The sequence below is a fragment of the Bacillus rossius genome, chromosome 3, assembly GCF_032445375.1.
Source record: "Bacillus rossius redtenbacheri isolate Brsri chromosome 3, Brsri_v3, whole genome shotgun sequence".
NCBI classification, from domain to species: domain Eukaryota; kingdom Metazoa; phylum Arthropoda; class Insecta; order Phasmatodea; family Bacillidae; genus Bacillus; species Bacillus rossius.
In genome coordinates, this window is record NC_086332.1 from 23,954,190 (window position 1) to 23,970,535 (window position 16,346).

The following is a 16,346-nucleotide window of genomic DNA, read 5'->3' on the forward strand; positions in this document are numbered from 1 at the left end:
TCCTCAGTGAAAAAGATCTTAAATATTCAAAGCTAAATAAGGATCAAGAGCTGTTCAATTCCAGTAAACACAGTGTTAATAAATTAAGTAAATTTCACAACTGTTAGCAGCTATGTATTTTCCCCCTAAATACTTTGTATTAACAAACTGACTGAATATCACAACCTCCTACAAACCACAAGTGCTGTAGTGCTATCAATGCTGCTAGGTTTAATAATTATTATTGCTTACAAGATTAAAATCTTTTCCACAGAGAACAGCAGACATTGGACTCACAGCAGGTTGAACTCGCTGAGATCTGCGTGGACCAGTCTGCACTTGTTGTACAAGGTCCACATCATGACGACACACTCGCGGTACAGTTGGCACGCTCTCGACGATGACAGCTCCACATCCTAGAAGCACAAATACACTTTTTATTTATGATATTTTCATGCTCAGGATTTCAATTAGTCATGGTATTCCTGGTTTTACCTGACTTCTAGAAGTTCTCTCATAATATATACAGTAAAACCCTGTTATAACATGCGCATAAGGAAAAACCATTATGTATACATAGATTTAGCACTTGTCATTGTTTGAACTTTTAACCAAAGGACTCATCAAGCTATGTAAACAAATTTAATGATGGGTACACTCTATGCTCAATTTGCTTAACCAAGCCAACATGTTTTCAACTTCGTCATGCTTCCAGTTTCTATTTTATTTGTCTTTAAAGAGACACTGACACATTTCTGTAAAATTGTTTTCATGATTCCAGATTATTTTTAGAGTGGGAATGCCTATTTCCAATTCCTCCACCACTTGAAAATTTGGAACTTTGGGATTTCTACCTGCAAACGAAATAAATTAAACTCTTAATCAACAATAAAAAAAACTTTGATTTTTTATTTTTTGCCATCGTGGAATAGTTGGTGAATTAAAATATTGTAGGACTACGTACGTAAAACTGAAAACACACTAGAATAGCAAGGGACTGAAGATTTTTTTGTTCAAGATAAGGGTGCCAACAGACACTTAACTGCAAACGTTATGTACCTTTGAAATATAGAATACACAGCATTAGCCAGCACTAACGTGTAGCACTACTGTTTTGGCACACTTAAATTTTGTTTTTACATACAACCCTATTTAAACAATCTACATCTATGGTGTAAAAGTGATTATAAACAAAAACACACATTAAGTGTAACATAAACCTTTTAAAATGTTAAACTTCACAGACGGATAAGGGTTGGAATAGTTTAAACAATTTTTTTTTGCATTTATTGAGTTTTAGAAAGCAAACATTATAAACAGGAAATGTAATATTCGGGAATAATTATAAGCAGGAAATAAATACACTGTCCTTATGGAGAAAATGTCATAGTCTTAAAAAATATGGTGTTATAAGCAGGAAAACATTATAAGCAGGAACATTATAACAGGGTTCTACTGTATGTCATTGACTATAACATTTAATATTTCCATTTAAAACCACCAAAATAGATTTCTCTACAACTTGCTAACATTGAAATAGTTGCAACATACAAATATATTCTATAATGTCATCACAAAACTGTCTATACAGTAATCCTGGAAACCATGCACAACGTGTTGTTTCTTTCAAGACACACCCAGGTACCACTACAGCCGGAATACAGGAAGAAGAAGAAGAAGAAGAAGAAGAAGAAGAAGAAGAAAGAAAAAAACATGCTGAAAAAAAAATACATTGCACACAAGCATTACAAAAAAGAAAAATTGAAATGAAATACAATACAGTAAGTAAGAGCCTTTATTTTACCATTTAATTTAAATTCCATGATATAACTTATAACATATGTATATTTCCCTGACAATTTCAGGTTTCTCCTATTTTCCCTGACACTTGAAACCCTGCCAGTGTTCTAAAATAATTTATAAATTGACATGCAGAACAAATATATATATAAAAAAAACCAACCTTCCCTCATGTGTTATTTGAATGACAAATATATTTTATACAAAACAACTAGATCTGTACGAATATTCAAATTTTTGAATACAAATACGAATAATAAACTATTTGTATTTGATTCAAACTCGAATACTAACACTTAGAAATAACAAATACGTATTGGTTTCCTTACGAATATTTTACATAGAATACCTCATGAGTTTGTTGTATACCTACATTCACTGTTGAGGTTGTCATTTGTTATGTAAAAATACCTTTTTTTTGATGTTTTAATGAGACTTCTTATTCAAAATCATGAGCAATAAGCAATGTTTTAAACATGCAAAAAGTATTCAAAGTTTTTTCACTGCTGTCTCATAAATAGTAATAGAAAAATCATGTGTGAATGATTAAAAAATGTTATATTTATATTCATTTCTTCACATATTGTGGTCACACACACCAGAGGTGGAAAAACAATAAATACCTAAATAAACATTGACCACCATGGATTACACCACAAAATACGGACATTCCACTGCGGTGGCCATTAAATATAAACATCATACATGCAACTGCATATAAATCGATAGTTACAATCGATCCAACATCATGTGACACAGTAGCAGCTTCCTTTCTGTATGAATATATGACAAAACAGACATTGTGACTCAAAAATATAAGTATAAAAAAAGTAAATAATGGTTTAAGATTCCAGATGAAATTAACACAAATTGTGTTTATTATATTGCTGAACCAAAAAAACATTTACTCGACTGCATTAACAACATGCTAGGGACATTCGTGGTGGTTGCTAAAATAAAGCAAGTTACAGATAAATGTTTTGCTGCACGCCTATGCAGATTTCCTCACAGCCCATAAAAATTGCCTTCCATCTAACAATTACATGTAAATCATATAAGATAGCCCCAATCAAATCCCACTAAATAATTAGTATTTGTACAAGCTGCATAATTTATCTCTACAGAAGCTATCAAAGAAATTTTGTATTTACCACCAGCTATAATGATATGGGAATGTTTGTTTAAACCTTCAGGTAAAATTTTTGTTAAAAAAAATTTTTCTTTCCATCCTAAACATACAAATATGTATGGTTTAAGTATTTTAAAAATCAAAATTTATAGGTTGAATGCTACTTAGAAACTCAAAATAATTGTTTTTTCACGCAAACATTATGATTTGATACCGGACCCTTGAGAGCTAGATTCGGATTCAGGACGGTCTTTTAAAAAAAAAAAATTCAAGAATTGGGTTTGAGGAAAAGTGGATTCAATCAAATTACTAATGAAAAGTATTGCTGTTTACGTTATCATAACTAAATTATTTAAGTATAGATAAAATACCTTATCTCCCCATTTAATTATACATTTTGCATTTGTTCTTGATGTCTTGGAAAGAACAACATGGGTTCCTCGTGCAGTTGGATGAATAGGTAGCGTGCAGCAGCGGACAGACCAACCAACCTTCAGCTTGGGCGCAGGCCAGCCGTCCTTGCCGATGAAGCCCATGAGCAGCACGTGGCTGCGCAGCAACACCGGCTCCGGCACAGGCAGGCCGGCGGCGAACATGCGCACCAGGTTGCGCATCTCCTTCTCCGCCCACGTGCGCACCATCTTCCGCGGGTTGTGGCGGCAGTAGCCCCTCCGGAACCTGCCAACCATCCAGCACCGCTCGCACTCCCGACGTAGGCACGCACATCTCCGCACGACAGCTCGATAACAGCTAGGGCTGTGCCAATACTTTTATTCTTCAACGAACCAAAATTTATTTATTTATTTATTTATCAATTTGTTACATGCCTACCGACGGCATAAGGCCATGGGTGGTAGGTAGGCATGGTCGGGCAGAGAAATTTGACTTCGGGCGGGCTCGGGCGGGTAATTGTCCAAAATTTTCGGGCTCGGGCAATCTCGGTCGGGCATCAAAATCAGTTAATGAAATAAATTTTGAACATAAAATAGTCGTACTTAAGTTTGCATTGACAAACCTGAACTGTTTTTATTTATTTACTATACCGCACTGATATGAAAGTTAAACATTAACCTAAAAAATAGAGTGCATATTAATCTTGGAAATAAAGTGCTTATTAACTAAATTGTGTTTGGGTAGCTGCTTGAAGGTTCATTGTCACTGCTGATTGTTTGACCTACACTTCCACTGGTATCCATTTTGGTAAAATAATGACATGAATTAAATAGAAACAATTCACAACCACTTTCTGCAAATGCCACGCAACTACAATGTGTGTAATTAAAGTTAGCTTATAATCCTTCTCGCACACAGCAAGCAGCTCCACCGGCCTTGAACACTACTTTGTGACTATTGAGCAGTGAGCATCCGCCGTGCGTGCGCGCGCGTGTGTGTATGTGTGTGTGTGTGTGTGAGAGAGACGGGCGACCAGCTGCATCGTTAGTCAGCCAGCGAGAGTAACGGTAAATGTTGACCTTGACCACTTCCGCTTGCTGCAGGGCTCGCTCTCTTATATCTGTCTCCCTCTCCCACAAACACACTTGCTGACCGGGCACCTTCTTTATCTTATCTCTCACGCACACTCACTTCACCGGCTGGTGCCGGGACGGCGGCGGCGTGGCATGTTCCTGCAGCTGCCGCGCGTTCCAAAAAAAAGAAGCTTTGTTTACTTGCGCCGTGCGGTATTGCCGTTTTCCAAGGTGCCCAATATTTTCGGGCACTGAAATACCCGCCCGGAATTTCGGGTATACTTGATACCCGAAACACTGCCCGAAATTTCGGGTACCCGACCATCCCTAGTGGTAGGCACAATAAACATAAAAAATTACATATACAAAATAAACACATGAAACAAAATGAATAACATTGAGGACAATACTACTATAATAACACGTACACAAGACAACACGGGCAGGCAACTAACAGATAAACCAGAACAAGTTTCATAATTATATAACAACAATAAAGATAATCAAGAACCTGTTTATAAAAAAATTAAATATGGTAGCATCATTAATCTTAAACATATTAAATTTAAATTGAGTTATGAAAAATTGTTTCATATTTAAATTATTTTTTGATAGAGAGAAATAGCAACCATGTTTATTGAAATTTGATATAATTCTGTATGATATATCATTTGTTTTGCCTAAGGAGCATTATAAAGGTGCCGGTCATCTGTTATCAGGTGGGTACTTTAATCCCAGTATTTTCTAGAATATAATTGCATTTTGTTTTATTAGTATAACAGTTATAGATAAAAATGGCATCTATTAGCTCTCTTATTAGAGCTAAAGATCTGAGAAACGAAACGATACATAGGAAAATTGGGTAAAGTAAAATAAAAAAAAATAAAATTTGTTAAGGGTCAACACTAAATAAAAACTGTTTTCAGGGTTGGTTGGTTAATTAGTTCGTTACAGAAAACCATGCAAATATATAGGTTGGGAATAGGTATCGGTTAAGTCCGTAACACTTGCGAAACATTCCTAAATGATTTCAGCTCATAGGTAATATACCTATCTAAATACATACTGTTTGGATTACGATTTTGTTTTTCAACACTGAACACATAGAACATGCTTTCATAAAATGTCAAACTATTTCAGATATCTAGTCAGTGTTTGGGTTTAGTACATGTGTGCATGCGCGCATGTGTGCGACCAACCTGAACTCCCCGCTGACGTATTTGTCCCTGTCCTTGAACACAAGGATGGACGTCTTGTATATCTTGATGGCCCTGTCCTCGCCCTCCTTGCCGGTCGCGTGGTACACGTTCGCCTCCTTGCCGGTGGAGATGCAGCCGTTGATCTGGTGGATCGCGCCGCGGTTCAGCAGCTTGAAGAGGATCATCCTGGTGCGAGGATCCATCACCTGCTCCGCCGTCGCCCGGTCGTGCTTGTCCTTCACCCGCATCCTGCACATTCAAGCGAGCGTCCTGCACGTCTGGTTCGCGATTTGAGTCGTGCATTTCCAAAACTGGGCCACCTCCCTCAGAACAGATTTTGCGAGAAATCGAGGTGAACCGTTTACTCAATTCCATGACGCGGCACTCAAGACGGTTTATTAAATGAATACGGCCGCTTTTGTAATTAACTGCTCCTCATTCACTGTGGGTTACCATTGAATTTGATTATCTAGAACAAAACCATTTTTTTTTTTGTGGATATGGCCGGTTTTGGAAATACACGACTCAATTGTTAAATTTCACATAACATATATAACATTAAATAAAAAATTAAAAAAAAAAACATTAAAAAATATAATTAAAAAATTTAAGATAAACCCATAAAATTACAATACTATAAGAAACTAAAAGGGTGCGTGTACTTATGTACATGCGTTATAAGGTACGCTTCTGTGGCATGACTACATACTGAGTGTTAACATGCATTCTAAATGTTAATGTTTTTACAAATCACAAGCCAGAGGTGGTACGATACAATGAGATTAAAGCTTTGGATTTCAACCTTTAGTTCGACAAATAAACTAGCGCACACAGTTAACATCAACAGGATTAAAATAGTGTCGTGCTCATCATATCAGAACCAACAAAGAGGTATATTGTATATATAATACATGTCATGTATGTTTTAACACAACAGTCTTGGCTACTAAATTTTAAGTAAACATGAATAAAATCAGAATGCTGAAACTGTGCTTGCTGGTTTCAGCAATAAAAAAAAAGTACTAGAAGTTGTAGATATATTAGTTCAATATTTAAAAATATGTATATGAGCATATGTTTTTTGATTACTTTATTACATGACTATTTTTTCATTCTTTTGAAATTGAGTTGCTTGGCTTCTAGGTTGTAGCCGCATTGAAGGCAGTTACCTACTGATGATGGTGACTGCAACGTCGACCAAAACATCACTGATATATTCGCCTTCAACGCAGCTACAACAAAGAAGCCAAGTAACTTCAGACAATCTTTAAGAACACACACTATGTTGTATACTTGCATTTGAACTCAATTGGATGAAATGCACGTGTACATGGACTTCATTCTGTTAAATTTTCATTTAATTGTGTGCGCGTGAACTTCACTGCATTATAAAATTTCACCCTTAAGGCACCTCCAGAAGTATAACATCAATATGTAATAATAAAAAATCATATGTGCTTTTCAGCATGTATAAACATATTTACCACATACAACTATTTGATACAGTAACCATTTTTATTCTCCAGGTCAAAGATGCCTACTGCCCACTGGGCCAACCACCTCGACAAATAGAGTAACCCTAACTTTGAGTGACCTGCTTTCGAATGCTTGCAGTCACTGTACATAGGGCGACCGTTAGGGTTATTAACACATGTCTTTCTCTTTTCAGACACCAATACTTCCACAGCAAAATGCATGTGAGGTCTCACAGCTTTATACTACACTTTATAATACGAGTTTACTTGGCCTTCTGAAATTTAAAGCACACAAACAAGCCTCTAAATGAACACCACACGACACTTAACATTCACACCAGTTGGCAGGTCTAACTCATGGGGAGTTTATATCTCCCACCAACACAGAGCGTAATTGTTTTTTAGCTTACAAACACAAGACCCAATAGCCCATTATGCTCAATCATGACAAAAGCCATCATGTCTTCTGGGATGGGCTGTAAATTTGAATAGTGAAAAAAGTAAAAATGTACATTTTAAAACAAAATTTCATTTTTAACACAGCAATTTTTAATTTTTAATCCCACTGAAATTTACCAAGCATTTAACCTGAATAATTTATTTATCATGAACATTGTGATCATTACACTATTTGATGCTGTGATTAATCACTGCTAATAACTGACAAGAGAATTCACCAACTTCAAATTGAGTAGTGACCAATACTTTTCACTTATTTCACTCCATTGAAATGTATAATAATACTTACACTTCCTACACAGTAAAACTCTTACTGTAGGTTTTACTAAATAAATTTACAAACTATTTTTTTCGCAGGTCATATTTAGTGAGACTAAAACACAAAAAAAAAATCAGGCTGAAAACTTTCCCAACATACCTGCTTAACTTCCTGAATTAAAACAAAAGAACCCCCTCTAACTCACATAAAAATTGAACTAAACAGCGGAAAATTGCAATCGGCATAGATCAAAAACATAATTGGACAGCACACTCCTGACAAAACAATGTTGTTCGACAATCCTGTCGGAACACAGCCTCACCTGTCAGCCTCCAACTTCCTGTCATTCCGTATGAGAGCGTTTTCCGCATGGCACGAAAGGGACGGCCCCTCGTACTTCTCCATGTTGATTTTGTTCACGTATCGTCGGAACAACTTGTCTGGTGGTTGGTAATTGGACAGCCGGTCCGTTCCGGCCTGGCAGGAGGAGTCGGGAATCTCGTGTATTCTGTTCTTCTGGCCCGTTGATCCTGCGGTTCCAAACCACAACTAAACACACACGATCCCTGCGTGTGAACACATACCAAGACTAGAAATGTAATAGTGCACATGCAGACTGGAGCACATCTGCATCTTTGCTCCTTCATGCATCTTTGCACCTTACCCCAGCGCTGCAGCTATCAGGACCTCTGATCCACACGACTTTAAATACTAAGAAATCAAAGCCGTGTACTTCAATGAATATTCAAGCCTATCACCTACCGTACATGAACAGGTTCATCATGCTACAAAAGAGGTTCAAGGGTAGGCTACACCTGATTTTTCACAAAGGAAACAGTGTACATACAGAAAGTGTTGCAATAACACTCAACTCCACTAGCAAACAGAACACGCACATAAAAATAAAACAAGGATTGGCACACAGAAAGTTCAGCGATACCATATATTATTTGTGTGCCAATCAGAAGCTAAGCTCAGGTACCTAATATGAAAATTCTGGAAAGAAGAAGTTACTGTACCCACGAGCTGAAAGTAACTAATTTTTCTCAATAGCTATCACTTTGATGTGGTAGCTTAGCTAAAGAAAACCAATTCTTTGAAAATACTTTTCATACAATGTATTTGGCTAAATAGACATTAATTCAGGGAAGATTTAGTTTAAGTTTAGCACAAAATGAACATCAGTGAAGACAAACACTGTTAGCTGTAATAATTTAAAAATTATTTTCTCATTTTCAATTATAATCATGCAAACAATGAAATTTAAAAACACAACACCAAGAAAACACAATAATCTCAACTGTATCATTTTAATACCAAGAGTATTAACACAGACACACACTACTATTTCCTTTCATTAGTAATTAATTGGCGTGAACATGTGCTACTTTGACTGCAGCACGTAGACATGAGATTTTTGGGTGATCCTGTGTTAAGTGCAAATGCTATTTGAGTGGTACACTAGTTGTAGCTCAGGCCTTAGTTTCCTACAAGGTGAAAATAACTGCATTAGTTTAATTTTGGAGAGACATGAAAAATACTTGTAACATACTAGGTAATGATATAGTAAAAACTACTATGGATATTATTATTATTATTATTATTATTATTATTATGCTTTTCCTATAATTTATTGCAATTACTCTTTTAAATTGATTTAATGGTCACAAACCTGGTCACTAGTTATTCACCAAGTGTTATTCGTGAGCTGTACAATGTCACAAAAGATAAAATCATGAACACTTATATAAATATTTGGTGAAAAAATTTACTACCAAACTTAACTTGTGATACATCGTCAGTAATAGCAATGACAAGAACATGAAATAAGCAATATGGCATATGATATTGTGCCTTAAGAGAGAGGCTATATCATAAAGTTCTACCTAGCGACAGGAGTAGAGCCATAAAGGATACTACAAACTTCGTTGACATATGACAAGATATAAGACACTGGAAGCTCAGGGTGCAGAAAGGGAACATGAGGTTCAACCCACAAGTAGCTAAGTCCTGACCAACAGTAGCCTTGAATTTGATGGGGTCATACAATAGATTACACACAGAAAAAATATTAAAAATATTTTGTAAAGAAAAATTCCTCTAAAAGCTATAAAATATTTTTATAACAGTAAAGGAAATAAATTATTAATAATAATGTTTAAAATTACGTAATTCATAACGTAAATGTACACATTGTGTAAGGATTTTTCATAGAGAAATACTACTAAATTTAGAGTTTTAAGAATCTATTACATACCTGACTTGACAGTGTACTCAATATATTCATCTTCTGACCAGTCATTCTGACTCTCTTCTGAATCTTCTTCTACATACCCGGATATGAGGTAACTATGTTCTTCATTCAACTTTTTTATTCCCTCTATCAAACTGGGATCTACTCCAGGATCCTCTGAAGAATGACTGAAAATTAATATAAAATAAGTAATACAAAGTAAAACGTAATTAAGAAATTATGTAAAAATGTTATTTTCATGATTTTGCAAAGTTACACTACGTAGCGTAGGTAACATATTAATATATAAGCAAACCCACAACACACAATTTCAAATAACCAAAAAAGAATATAAATATTAATTTGTTCTTAGTTGAACCTTTTTTTTTAATTTTAGCTAAGTAAACATTTCAACAATAATATCATTTAAGAGCTCCTGCTATCTGGACACATGTATAGTGCGCAGTTTTTCAGGAAAAAACCATGCTCAAGATATCTATGTGATGTCTTATTACGAAAAGCATTTAAGAACATGCAAATGGCGGAGGAGTAGTTCTGTCTCCGTATTTAGTTTTTAAACTGTCTGTTTAGGTGAGAGAGTAAAAAGGACTAAAATGTATATTTTCAGTTTGAGGAATACATTTTATAAATGAAAACCCCTGGTACAGATTCTTGAAAGCACTCAAGGGACTTGTAATACACCTTTAGCTTCATTTCTCTGCCATCTAATGTTACGATTATTGCTCAAGCACGACAAGAAGAAAGCACATTAGTCCACAGCCTTGCGCTTACAGGTGATACTGCGCTAGAAGCACTGATAAATTGTAAGGGGCATGGCTTTCTCATAAAACAAATTTTAAAAATGTTGTGTTTTTGAACACTACAAACATTCCTCTATTTACCCTGAAAACTATGTTTCAAAATTTCTAATCGTTTATGAGAAATTCCAGTTTACAGGTTACATTAGGTAGCCTGTGCAGTAACTCAGCTGTCACCATTATATTTAGACTAGCTGAGACTATTTATCAAGAGAAATTGGTCTGTTTTTTGCTGTTTAACTGTTTACTTGATACTAGATGCAACTTGATCCTGTGGTTCTCTAGAGATCCTAAGGTACAGCATAGCTGAAGCTGTCTTTTTGAAAACAGTCTCAGCTATGCTACATTCCTAAGGATCTCTGGAGATCACTATCAAGTTGCAGCTAGTAGCAAGCAAACAGTAGGGTGGCAAAAATAATCAGGCCAATTTCTCCCAGAAAATTCTTGGCTATGCTAATAAAGCACAACGTGGTGGCTACAGTCACTGAACAGGCTACACACAAAGAAAAATTTTTCAAAAACCATTAAGAATTTTATAAACCCTGTTTTCAGGGTAAATAGAGTAAAGTCTGAAGTGATCCTAAACACAACATTGGGAATTGTATTAATAGTATGTTTTTAATTTTTTGTGAATCAAGGTGAGATTTTAAAACACCTAAAATTTCAACTGTGCAAGAGCCACGTCACCCTTAAGGGGCCCGCCTCGTCAGGGGTGTATGTGTGTTAGTGAGGCGGGATGATAAGCGCGACGCTCGCTGGTGCTTCCAGCGCGGTATAACCTCTAAGCGCAAGGCTCTGAACTGGTGCACATTCGTCTCGTCGTCACAGGATAACTGTGAAATTTGAGCGGTGACCGTAACATTATATGGCGGAGAAATGAAGATAAAGGTGTTATGCAAGCCCCTTAAGTGCTTTCAAGAATCTGTACTGATTGTTTTATGCCTAAAAATTACTCTAAAACACGCATTTTAGGCATTTTAACGCTTCTAAAAATACAGTTTAAAAACTTAATCCAAAATTAAAAGTACTTTTCGGCCCTCAGCGAACTCTTAAATGCTATTCGTAAATAGGCCCCACTCGGATAACTTGAATAGTTTAGAAATCGCGTTGTTTTTCCTGAAGCTCTGCACACCGTATGTGTGCCCAGGTAGGCGGGCTCCTTAACAGCTACTACTGTAGATCCATATGTCAACGTGTTAGTGTTAAAAATAATAAAAGTTATTTTTAACAACACATTTTTGAATTTTTTTCAATTTTTTTTTTCAAACCTCTCCCATACCCAGCCCAAAAATAATTCCTGTATCCACCACCAAAGATGATAACACAAACAACTATAGAGAACAGTGATCCTGGAAAAAGCATCTGCCTTGGCCTTTGTTAAGAATCATTCCAGCATTTGCCTGGAGTGATTTCGGGAGTCTATAGAAGACCAAAATCAAGATGGCCATCCGAGGACTCCAACCCAGGTCGCCTGAAGTTAGGTGTCTTCCATTTCACCCCATAAGTTCATTCTATCACAACTGCATTCCACAATATCAGAGTCTACATTAAAAATGTATTAAGATTATTTGGTTCATGCCTTAGATTTAGCTTCAGCTAAGGCCTACCAATCAATTTATTGATTTAATAAATTTGTCTTTATTTTGTCTGTTCCAGACCTGCCAACATTCAAATTTAAAAAATCATGAGGTCCTCGATAAAAATTTTCAGGCCCATAAATACAGGTCTTTAAATTTAAGTGACATACCTGTACATATGTTACATGGTCTCTGCTTCAAAATTTATTTCAACAAATTATAGGTTGCAGATTTAATCTAGTTGAACATAATTTAGCGCTGTCGTGTAGTGATCATGCAGGGCCGCAACTAAAAAAGATGTAAAATAACATTCTGCTCGTGTAACACTATTATCACTGTTCACAGAAAAATTAATTTTTTTATTGGAAGCAATACACTTCACGTGTTAGATGTGTTTTTTTGTAGTGATATGTTTCACAATGTCTCCTCTTCCACTATGCGAGATAGAAAAATCAGCACGGCACACGCTACAAAACGCAAAATTGCTTCCTTTACGTGACTCCAGTATTGATGGAAACTCGTTACTGTAAGCTTTCGTAAAACTTGTTTTGTAACTTTTACAAACAAAATCTTGGGGCCCCGAAAAATCGTGAGGAAACACTATTTTGGCGTGAGGGCGTGAGATGGACCTTAAAATCGTGAGCCTCACACCAAAATCGTGAGAGTTGGCAGGTCTGCGTGTTCTATTTGCACACAATTAGTGAGGTAAGTCTGGTACAGATACTTCTGCAGAGTAGCAAATCATTATTTTTGTTCCTGCAAATTAATTTTTTTAAAGATAACAAAATGATAAAATGAGTTATAAAAAAACTTTACCCTGTCAAAAGCCACGCAAATAAAATTTGGTAAATTTAAATAGCAAAGAAACCACAAAAATAATCTAGGCCTTAATTTTGTCCAGTAGTTACAATATTTCATTTATAGAATTTATCACCGGAACACTTACACAAATTCTTCCTCGGCATCACTAAACTGGCCCTCCTCCGGTGCAAAAGAAACTCTCATTGTAACACTAAATTGTTCAAAATCGAAAATTAGATTTCCTTGCAAAATGTTTTCAACGTGCTTGATGGTTTGTCATGCACAAAAACCATGTGACTTGAAGTGTGTTCGATTCGGCAGCTCTCATTACTCCCACCCAATATTGAGCGCCACGCCATTATGAGAATAATGGAACGTGACGCACTTCGATGTTTGAGTTAAGAGTGTTATTTTGCTATGTATGGTCCACAAAAAAAAAAGTAATATAATTTAGCAATCAGCAAATATGTTCATATCTTATATATTTTATCACATATTGACTTTGTCCATGAGGCTAATAAGTTATAAATATTTGGTTATCAAAAACACTTTGTTCTTTTCAGTTTTCCTTTTAGAGGCTAGGAGAATTTGTGCAATTTTTATCGGTCAATTGTTTTTCTAAAACAAGTTCTTGATCTTTATGCTAATATTAAAATCAACGGAGCAAAGGATTGTCAATTACATCTGCGAACTGGGCAGCAATTGTTGCTCAGCCTCAGTTACTCCTATTCGAAAAAAGTAAAAATCAGAATACTTTATTTATGCACGTTATAAAATGAGCTCTATGTAACATTCGCTTAGGTTATGGCGGGCTGTTAAAAATATTAAAATATTATTTAATTTAGTTTTTGTTTTCTTTTACGTCTTGTCGATAAGGTCATTACAGATGTTCAAACACAATATACGCTGTCCAAAAATGGATGGGCATAAATTATATAGGTGGCAGGGAATGCTAAATCATGCTGTTTTTTGTTAAGGAAGTATGTTTGTTAAGACAATCGTGCTGAGTTACAGGTGCAGATAGTAGTATGCTCATTTGAATTTTACGCGTACATGGGCATTACTCCACTGGCTGAAAGGAAGTGTGATTGCAGTACAGTAACATATGTCAGGCACTCTGCAGGATGAGCAGAGCACAGTGCACATGCACTTGCAACTGTCAGTCTGGTGTATAGCATAATGGATAGTTTTGGTATGTTTACATGTTAAGCTTCGCGCTATTAGTGCAGTGTATGGTAACACCTACCACACACTTTCTTCAACAGATCCTCTCAGAGCTCCGAGATGTGCCACAAGCTATTAGGAACATAATGTGAATTTTGCATGACAGTCCCCATCCCACTTCGCACGTGCTGTTCAACAGCATCAAATCTTTCACGAACGATAGTGGAGTGTTGAGATCCGGTCGCTTTGGCACCTCAAACACTAGACCCAACTCCCAAATACTAGGTCTTATGTAGCCACATTAAAACCCACATCTACATGATTCCAGTTACGACAGTTGTAGAATTGCAGTAACGTATTATGGCAGCCTGTGAACATCCCCAAGATGCCTCTCAAATTATCACATAAGTATGTGGCAACAAGCTTTGTTGCTGTAACGCCTATGTTGAAGCTGGAGAGCAGCACTTCAAACATCTGTTGTGAAGGTGAGACATGTTTGACACAGAAAACTTACGTTTTGGGCCACGCAACCTGCGACCCACAAACACTTGTGCCGATGGCGCAGCAATTGAACGTTCTCTTAGACACTTCCTTGCCTCGATGCACAGGAAATCTTAAATCAATACATTTGATGTCGACCGGGGCTGCGCCTTCCTTAACACGTCTCGCCCGGCCCCTCTCCTCCCACCATCACCCTGTTTCAAACCGCCCGCCGAGTAAGTGTGCGCGTGCATGCATATTTGTCTGCCCTACAAGAGGCAATTGGAGTCTGTGCCACGCACCCCTAAAATAATACTTATTTAAAATAGTTTGTATTGGACTTATATTTTATTCCCTGAGAGTTTTGTTTTCTTTCAGCTTAAGGATGAAGCAGCTCAATGCACAAATACTTTCAGAACGCACCCAGACGTGGGCAGTTTATGTTTTGAACTTAATTAATAATTCCCAATACAAGTAAATATTATTCTGTAATACGTAATTGTACTTTATTATTCAGTGCTCGAGAGGATCTATTGTGTTATCTGTTTCGTCACGTAAATATAAACGGCCTAATGGTAATTAAACTGCTTCCTGCCGCCATGACACCTAGACAACCGCCAGTCTATCTTGATCGCTACCCGGAGCAGGACGTAGCGACCACGTGTGATTCCTTCCCGTCCTCCGGTTTGTGGGGACACCTAGAAACCACCCTGGTTAATTCTCATGAGTTAAGGAGTGTGCCCGCCGCTGAGAGCGGGCAGTTATGCCAGATTGGAGTACCTAGTTGGGGGGTTGCGAGCCTCGTCACAACCCTGAGGTGATAGCCGGGTCCACGTGCCCTTAAACCACATGGTGGCACCCATATTTAGTCAACACTCACACACCACGTGACTCAACCTCAGTTCGATAGCACATTAATGTTCAGGCCTGTAACTTTGCACAGTTGTGTTTCCAGACAATAGTTCAGTGACAAAAACTTCTTGTATTGGCATAACCAGCTACTCATTAAATTCATCCTTGGCCAATTCACAGCACAGTCAGTGTAGACCAAGTGTCTTGCGAAATGGGTCACATAGTTCATTGATAACATGTTACTCTGGGCAGATCCATAGCATTTAACAGTAGGCAGGGCCCTACCGAACCAAACTTGTTCGCAGCTCAGTTCAAATAACATCAATAATTGTATCAATGCTGGAGCATGCAGCTATGTGTACTTAAGTCAACAAATTTTATATGGTTTCAACTTAGATTTTAAACCTCCTTGGCTGCACCCTTCTAATATAAGTTATGTAGTTCCTTCTCTTACTTCCTCTTCTATCTTATCTCTCTCTCTCTCTCTCTCAACTCAGCACTGATAGATCACAAGACATTTGGCCTGCATCGTACATATCAGGGAAATTGGGGATGAAAACAGCTATAGCCTATTTTCTAAGGAATTATTCAGTATTTGCCTGGAGTTATTTTGTTAATCCATGGAAAACCAAATTTAGTAAAGATGAACTTGATT

The 16,346-nt window shown here is 36.8% G+C and overlaps 1 protein-coding gene across 5 annotated transcripts in view; it reads right to left on the reverse strand.

Annotated features, from left to right (window-relative positions):
• LOC134530367 (serine/threonine-protein kinase RIO1) overlaps positions 1-13,580 on the reverse strand; it is a 42,167-nt gene extending 28,587 nt beyond the window's left edge. For 2 of the 5 annotated variants that reach the window (XM_063365124.1, XM_063365125.1), the window contains exons 1-6: positions 13,341-13,552; positions 10,024-10,187; positions 8,089-8,296; positions 5,574-5,822; positions 3,400-3,586; positions 277-395 (exon numbers count right to left, since the gene is read on the reverse strand). In XM_063365124.1, coding sequence (XP_063221194.1) covers positions 277-395; positions 3,400-3,586; positions 5,574-5,822; positions 8,089-8,296; positions 10,024-10,187; positions 13,341-13,399 — 986 coding nt within the window. In that variant the 5' untranslated portion in view covers positions 13,400-13,552. Of the gene's footprint in view, positions 1-276; positions 396-3,399; positions 3,587-5,573; positions 5,823-8,088; positions 8,297-10,023; positions 10,188-12,564; positions 13,300-13,340 lie in introns of those variants that run through there. The other 3 variants (XM_063365128.1, XM_063365126.1, XM_063365127.1) reach the window with 3 other exon arrangements.
• Between the last annotated feature and the right edge of the window lie 2,766 nt (positions 13,581-16,346).